This window comes from Protobothrops mucrosquamatus, unplaced genomic scaffold (assembly GCF_001527695.2).
Source record: "Protobothrops mucrosquamatus isolate PMUCROS unplaced genomic scaffold, P.Mucros_1.0 scaffold3011, whole genome shotgun sequence".
Classification (NCBI taxonomy): domain Eukaryota; kingdom Metazoa; phylum Chordata; class Lepidosauria; order Squamata; family Viperidae; genus Protobothrops; species Protobothrops mucrosquamatus.
The window spans coordinates 44450-52807 of record NW_015389027.1 but is presented as its reverse complement, the minus strand read 5'-3'; the positions used below and the strand labels follow the sequence as shown (position 1 = coordinate 52807).

The window sequence follows — 8358 nt, the reverse complement described above, 5'->3', positions numbered from 1 at the left end:
CACCCAAGTTCCACAGGAGATTCAGGTAGCAATTCATGGGGACGGGGGCACGCAGACACCCCCCCACACACTCCAGCCTGGGAGTCCCACCGGAGGTATACTAACTATGCACACCTCACAAACAATACTCCAGACACGGAAAACAACTGGGAGCATACTCACAACTCACAACATGCAAGAGAGCAGGCAAAACAGAGGGGAAACACGTCCTTTGCTGAAATGGCTCATAGAAGGATGTCCCCACGCATAAGGGCTAACAGGGAGGCATCCCTAGACCCTAACACTACAGGAAGGAGCCAGGAAAACCACACTCCGTCAGGAAACACGGAGATGAGTTCAGAGGGGTTGGGAAACTCCATAGGTGGTAGGTCAACCAGGTATAGCGATCAACAGAGTTCTGACTGCACAAGCCTAGGAGACGGGCAGGAAAGTCAAACAGAAATCACAAGACAACCACAGGGCAATTCACCTAGTGTGGGAAGCAACGGGGAAAACACTACAAGTTCCCCACGTCCGAGAAGGTCGCTCAGGGTCAAAGGCCCTCCCAAATACCTTGCAGATTACGTAAGGTGAGCATGTTAATTGAAATAACTGAACTAGAGATTCTGGCTGGTTGACTCTACGTAAATGATGTGGGGCTATGGGGTCTCTCTACGACGGAACAGTCCCACACCTTACACACACTGTGTGACTTAACTCAACAGTTAATTATATAACCATCACTATGATGGCGTCCATGTGGGCGCCGTATTATTTCATCTAGGGGGGAAGGGTGTTGTGTCCTGAGCCTGCAAAAGCAGGCTCGGGACGTTGCTAGAGTCCCGGGCATTTGCAAAAGCTGCCCGGGACCAGACTGAGTGGCGCCGGCCTTGTGCGCATGCACAAGGCGGGAAAAGGCTGCCTTATGATTGGTTGGATTTGCCCGGGGATCAGAAGGTATAAATAGAGGCCTGCGTGCCTCTGCTCGGGTTGTTCGTAGAATGGAAGCAGAGAATAAAGACTTGTTAGAAATGCTTCATCTCAAGCGCCATTATTCTCCGGACTTAACAACCTGAATAGACCTCGATGAGGCCTGAACCCAAGATCATCTATTACAGTTAGAACCTGATTGATATAATCTAACAAGTCATCTCAGGTAATGAATATCCCACCCCCTTTTGCTGATGAATAGGACAGGTGGAGGCTCAGAAATAGACATTATCTGCAATTTCAGAAATAGGAAAGGTGGAGGCTCAGAAATAGACTTTCTTGGAACTTCCAAGGCTAAGATGGCTTCTTTGCTGGCAAAAGGTTTGAAAAGCTGTTAAAATACAGCTTTTGTGTCAACTTTCAGGGATGAAGAACTGTTATGTCCTGGACCTGCTGAGTCATTCCGCAGGTGCAGGAGGCTGCTGAAAGGCCCAGGCAGACACGTGAATACCCGGGACCAGATAAGCTGGTATAAGAATATGGATTGTTCTTATACCCCCTTGCAGGGACAGTCACAGCCAATCAATGCAAGGCATTTCTCCCACCTTGTGCATGCACACAAGGCAGGAGAAATGCCTCGCATTGATTGACTGTGACTGTCCCTGCAAGGGGGTATAAGAACAATCCATGCCATTTTGTTTTGGTTCTGTTGGAGAAAATAAAGAGAAGACTGTTTTACTTCTTTTCCTTATCTCAATGCCTTTGTGAACAAAACAGAACATTGACGACGAGGGTGGGATCGTGCTGCAAACGAAACAATGAAAGAGAGGCTGACTCACTACGGAAGGCCTGAAGAGCTGAAAAGTCCGGCGTCCCGAAGAAGCGACTCTGCCTGCCAGTACGAGAACACTGGAGGAGAGCTCGGCGAAAGGACCCCTTCTTCAGCCATTGCAGCACGAGGCGTTGTCGAGGCTACCGACAACATATGTCCAAAATTGATCGTCCAAAATTGATCGTCTCTCTGAATTCGACACAACTCATCCAGAATGCTGGAGTTCCTACATGACTTGGGTAGAGAATTACTTCCGAGTAAACCAAGTGAGGGAAGATGGCCTTAAAGCTGCTACGTTATTGTGTGTCTGTGGGCAGGAGACTTTTGATATTGCGGAAAATCTGGTCACCCCAGCACCTCTTGAATCCATCGCTTATGCTGAGCTGAAGAAGATGCTGCGTGAACCAGCATTTTGAACCGAAGCTTTCAGTGATTGCATGGCGACATGCATTTGAGCAGAGGGACCAGAGGCCTGGTGAGTCTGCTGCGGACTTTATTGCTGCGTTACGACAAGCAGCTAGGCCATGCAAATTCAAGGACCTGGAAGAGAGACTTCGGGATTGTTTAGTCTGTGGACTGAGAAGTCATGAGCTGCAACAGAAAATCTTCGCAAAAGAAGATGTCTCTTTCCAAGATGCTTTAAGAGAAATTGCAGCCGAAGAAGCAGCGGGCGGAGCTGTGAAGGCCTTGCGGCTCGCCAAGAATCCTCCAATGAAGGTCTCCGTCCATCAAGAAGTCGCTCGAGAAGAATTCGAACAGGATCCAGAGATGGAGGTGGACAGACTATAGCAGCCAGTGGAGAAGAGGCCTCAAGAACGTTCTGACAAGGCGACTTTATTCCCTCGGTGTTTCGGATGTGGAGGACGCCACAAGCGCTCCGACTGCCAGTTCCGCTCCGCCATTTGCCGGTCATGTGGCAGGCAAGGCCACATTGCCTCCATCTGTTTGGGTCGCCCGAAGGACAAGCCTTCAGAAGAATTGCTTCAGAAAGGTACCAGGGTCCCCAGCCAACATAGGGTGGGTTTCTGCACGTCGCACAGAAGCATTTTCAAAACAGAGGCTCATAGGTCACTTAGGAAGAAGCTTCACATTGACATAAGGTTGCAAGGGGTTCCCCTATCGATGGAGTTGGACACCGGATCCGCTTTATCGATTATCTCACAGGACACTTTTAAAAAGATTTGCTGTAGAAGCAGCCAGCGAGTTAAACTCAGGCCGTCGAATCTGATTCTCACTGACTTCCAGAATTCCCGAGTCAGCGTGAAGGGGGAAACCATGATCCAAAGTGCAGCATAGGAATTTCAAGGGATTCTTAGATGTGGTGGTAGTTGGGGGTGATCGTACGAGTCTCATTGGACTCGATTGGTTCGAGGCCCTGGGAATCCAAGTGACTGGATTTCACAGTCTGCAAACAACTGGCCTTGCAGAAGTTTGCAAGGAGTTTGCTGATGTGTCCAGTTCAGAGCTTGGCTCGTACAAGGGGCCTCCCATTTCCTTATGTTTAGACCCAGCCATTGCACCCATTAGGATTAAGCCTAGATGGGTGCCCTTCACATTGAAGAATAGAATCAATGCAGAGCTGGACAAGCTGCTCCAGCAGGGCATTTTAGAACCTTTGGACAGCAGTCCATGGGAAACCCCCATAGTAATGCCACTGAAGGCCAATGGAGAAGTCCAAATGTGTGCGGACTATAAGTATACACTTAACAAAGCCTTGCAGCAGCACTTGTACCCGGTGCCCGTGGTGAGCCACATTCTGGCTTCCCTCAAGAGACGCCGCATTTTTGCTAAACTTGACATGGCTCAGGCCTATCAACAATTACCAGTTGATGAGGCAACGGCTGCAGCCCAAACAATTGTAACGCACCGGGGAGCGTTTAAGTTAGAAGGCTGCAATTTGGGGTTAATGTAGCCCCTGGCATCTTCCAGAGTGTGATGGAGCACACGCTCCGCGATATTCCAGGTGTGTGCCAGTACTTTGATGATGTCCTCATCGCTGGGGAATCACCTGAAAATCTGGCTGAAAGGCTTAGAGCCGTCTTGCTGCGTTTCCGCCAAGCGGGGCTGAAGCTAAAGCAAGACAAATGTAAAATTGGGGTCACTTCAACAGAGTTTCTGGGGTTCCGTATTGATGCTGAGGACATCCATCCTGCTGAATCTAAGCTTAAAGCAATTCAGCAGGCCCCAAGTCCCAAGTCCAAAAGCGAACTCCAGGGTTTTCTGGGACTGTTAAACTTTTACCATTCATTCCTCCCTCACAAGGCTGCAGTGGCTGAGCCATTACACCGGCTCTTGGATAAACAGGCTCCATGGCTGTGGACAAAGGTCCACGAAAGGAGTTTTGCAGAGGTCAAGGCCTTGCTATCTTCAAATGCAGTTCTAGCGCATTTCAATGAGCAATTGCCTGTATGCATAGCCTGTGATGCATCCCCTTATGGGATTGGGGCTGTGTTGAGCCACTTGAAGGCTGATGGGACACAAGTCCCTGTAGCCTACTATTCCAGGACCCTATCATCTCCTGAACGTAATTACGCGCAGATAGATAGGGAAGCCTTGGCCATAGTGGCTGGCATAAAGAAATTCCATGACTTTCTTTATGGCCGTCATTGCACAGTCTTTACAGACCATAAGCCACTGTTGGGGTTGTTCACAACCAATAAGCAAACCCCACACATGATCTCTCCTAGAATGCTGAGATGGTCTATTTTTCTGTCTGCATATGACTACAAACTGGTTCACAAACCAGGCAAAGAAATGGGCCATGCAGATGGCCTCAGCAGATTACCTCTACAGTTAGTGGAGTCAGATCCTGCTCCAGCTCACCACATACTTTCTATTCAGGAGTTGCCTGAGTCTCCCCTCAATGCTAGGGACGTGGCTGCTGAAACAGCCACTGATCACACGCTTACATGCATGCTGACATGGGTGCTGTCAGGATGGCCTGACATGTATCCTGGCATAGAGTTCCAGAGTTTCTGGAAGAGGAAGTCCGAGTTATCCACCTTCAAGGGGTATATCCTATGGGGTAGCAGGGTAGTCATCCCGGCCTCATTGAGGACTAGAGTCTTGCAGTCTCTACATGAGAGACATCCCGGAATTGTCTGGACGAAGGCACTCATGCGCAGCCATCTTTGGTGGCCTGGGCTCGATAAAGAGATCGAGGCCCAGGTCCACGAGTACACAGTTTGCCAACAGTCCAGGCCTGAAATGCTTCAGGCCCCTGTACATAGGTGGGAGGAGACACAAGCCCCTTGGTCAAGGGTTCATATCGACTATGCTGGGCCCTTTCAGGGGCAATTCTTCCTTCTCGTGGACAGCCATTCCAAGTGGCTAGAGGTCATTCCAGTCTCCTCCACTACTACTGCTAGGACCATCCAGGTGTTGAGAGGGATCTTTGCCTCTCATGGACTTCCAGATGTCCTTGTCTCCGACAACGGACCACAATTCACTTCTTTTGAGTTTCAGGCTTTTCTACAGGCCAACATGATCCGTCATGCCACGTCTGCACCATTTCATCCAGCTTCTAATGGCCAGGCTGAGCGAATGGTGCGCACCACCAAAGATACGTTAAAGACAATAACTCATGGGAACTGGCATCACAGGTTGGCTGACTTTCTCTTCTCACACCGCACCACACCATGGACAGCCACTAGGAAGAGCCCAGCTGAACTCTGCTGGGGTCGCAGGCTCATTACTAAACTGGACAGGTTGCACCCAGACCGGGTGGCGTCACAGGTGTCACAGCCACGGGTACCTAGGAGACTTCAGATGGGTGATCCGGTCTGGACAAGGAACTATGGCCCCGGACATCTCTGGGTGACAGCAGTGGTATGCAAGTTCCCTGGGCCGCTCTCATACAAAGTGGCCTTGGACGATGGTCGAGTGATCCGGCGACACATCGATCAACTGCGCTGGAGGCTTCCCAGCCACACTTCCGCTCCTGGCTCTGCCCTCGGGGGGGAGAAGGACCACGATTACAATCATGGACCACAGTCTCTCCGCGAAAGCGGAACGTCCCAGGCACGAGAAGGGGATTTTGCCATGGAGGCGGCTCCTGACTCTGGCACTCCTGACTTGGGTACCAGGTCAACGGGACATTTCTCACAACCAGTCTGCCGGGCCTATCCAGCTGCTGGTCTTGGGCTCAAGGGACACTGCTCCCAAGAGGGGTCCATTGTGGACTTGGGGAATTCCACCCCACCACTGGACTTGGGGAATTTCACCCTACCAAGCAACTCTGGTTTGGGTTCAGAGGATCCAGCCAGTCAGCAGCAGGGGAGGTCACCTGAGGCTAGGGGGCATCACAGTCCTGGCTTGTCAGGCCTGGCAGGTGAGTTTGCAGGCCAGGACATCACAACCACTCCAAGAAGGTCAGAGCGAGCAAGAGGACCACCCAAACACTTACAAGACTACGTAAGATGCCTGTCAGCATGTGGACAGGTTTAAGGTCACTTAGAAATCAGAATGCGCTCAAAAGAACAAGTGTTCAGTTTTAGTCATGCATAATAGTAAATATCCTTGTAGGAGAGATAAAGGATTGATAAGGTATTATCTGTGTAATAGTAAAGTATTATGTTTTGAAATAAGAGGGGAGGGGTGTTATGTCCTGGGCCTGCTGAGGTGCACCTGGGCCTGCTGAGCAGCAGGTGCAGGAGGCTGCTGAAAGGCAGACACGTGAATGCCCGGGACCAGACAGGTGTTCTCCTGCCTTGCGTGCATGCGCAAGGCGGGAGAAATGCCTTGCACCTGGGCCTGCTGAGCAGCAGGTGCAGGAGGCTGCTGAAAGGCAGACACGTGAATGCCCGGGACCAGACAGGTGTTCTCCTGCCTTGCGTGCATGCGCAAGGCGGGAGAAATGCCTTGCATTGATTGGCTGTGACTGTCCCTGCAAGGGGGTATAAGAACAATCCGCGCCATTTTGTTTTGGTTCTGTTGGAGAAAATAAAGAGAAGACTGTTTTACTTCTTTGCCTTATTTCAATGCCTTTGTGAACAAAACAGAACAAGAACAGTGGTATTTTTTTTCCACATAATTGACAGTAAAATACCAGGAATGAATGTTGACCTTTTGTGGAAATTTCTAACACTTGTCTTCAGAATTATATTTTCATAATCTGTTTTACTCTATTTGTAGTATATTTATTTTAAACTTCCTAGACTGGTAAGACCAAGATAAGCCCTGATAATCAAACAATTAATCAATCACACCTACAATAAAAAAAAAAAGATAAAGATGTTATGTTTTGCTAGGAAGCCCTCAGGTCTTCCCTTGTAAATAATTTTCCAGCCTAGTTAAACTTCACTATCCTCAAAGAGAGCAAGACATTTTCCGCTGCTCATTTTGTAACAACATAGCATTTACTGTTTTGGTTGATGATCCTTCTATCTCTGTTGTCTTGCAGTCAGATGATGGTTTCTTAATTTTAGATGTTAACTTTCTCTAAACACCTGAAATTAAGACAGCATCATCTGGCTGCAAGACCATAAAAGAAAGAGATGGAAAGCTATTAATAGTTAATAACTCTTAAGCAAAACTATTAGTGACATCTTCTTGGTATTGCTGCCCTCTTGCTTTCTGGTGCCCAAATGCTGGCATTTAGTCACCTAGTCATCATAGCTTTGCTGTGATTGGCAGATAATTCTGACAGATGATTTCACTATGAGTTTAAGCAGCTATCAACATTCCATGAATCCATCAGACAACTTCTCTGCACAGTATGGAATTCCCAAATTAAATTCTTTTTTCCCCTCCTTTTTTCATCCACAGACAAAACCTCCATTTTATAAAATAGAAGATGTTCATGTGCCAATAGCCATGTGGAGTGGAGGAAAAGATATTGCTACAAAAAGAAGAAATATTGAATCATTGCTTACTCGAATCACTTATTTAGTTTTCTATACAGATATCCCTGACTGGCAACATTTTGATCCTATCTTGGGTTTGGATGGCCCACAACACTGTTATCCCGATATTGTTGAATTGATGCAAAAGCACAAGCATTAATATCAGTGTTGGAGTCTCTGGAGAAAACAACATCTCAGCCACTTGCCTGTTTCTTGAAATCTTAGCACATAGCTTTCTAAATGGTGAGATTATTAGAAAACAAATTATACATACCCTTTACATAATTTCCAATATTAAATATTTCGTATTTTCTAGTTCATTACTTTTATTCTTGTTTGGTTCATTACTTTGCTTGATTGCTTATTTTATAAAAAATCATCTAAATCAAAGTTTTCTGAGTAGATTAGCTCATATATTATCAGTGTTCTCTATGTTTATATAGATAGTTGCTCCAAGATACCTTTGAAGAGATTTCTGATGTATCTGATTTTTCCCCCCTCAAATGCTCTATTCTGCTGAACAATGTGGCTCAACAAAAACTTTTGTTGTAGGAAATAGTTTTATAGACTAGGTTTCTTTTATTTCATTATTCTAGCTAAACTGGCACTTTAAACATGTATTATACCTATAAAAATGTTCTCTTAGTCTGCTTTACTGTATTTTATTAAGATAGGTAAAAGAGTGATCTGCCAGTATACAGTAGATGCTGGACAATATATGGCATTCTTTAAAATTCAAATTCTCTGCTATTAGAAGCTTTGCTAATATTGTTA

The 8358-nt window shown here is 47.1% G+C and overlaps 1 protein-coding gene across 1 annotated transcript in view; it reads left to right on the top strand.

Moving 5' to 3' along the window:
• LOC107296871 (lysosomal acid lipase/cholesteryl ester hydrolase-like) overlaps window positions 1-7744 on the top strand; it is a 48472-nt gene extending 40728 nt beyond the window's left edge. The window contains exon 9 of the mRNA XM_029286162.1: window positions 7508-7744. Coding sequence (XP_029141995.1) covers window positions 7508-7744 — 237 coding nt within the window. The remainder of the gene's footprint in view (window positions 1-7507) is intronic.
• The last annotated feature ends 614 nt before the right edge of the window (window positions 7745-8358 follow it).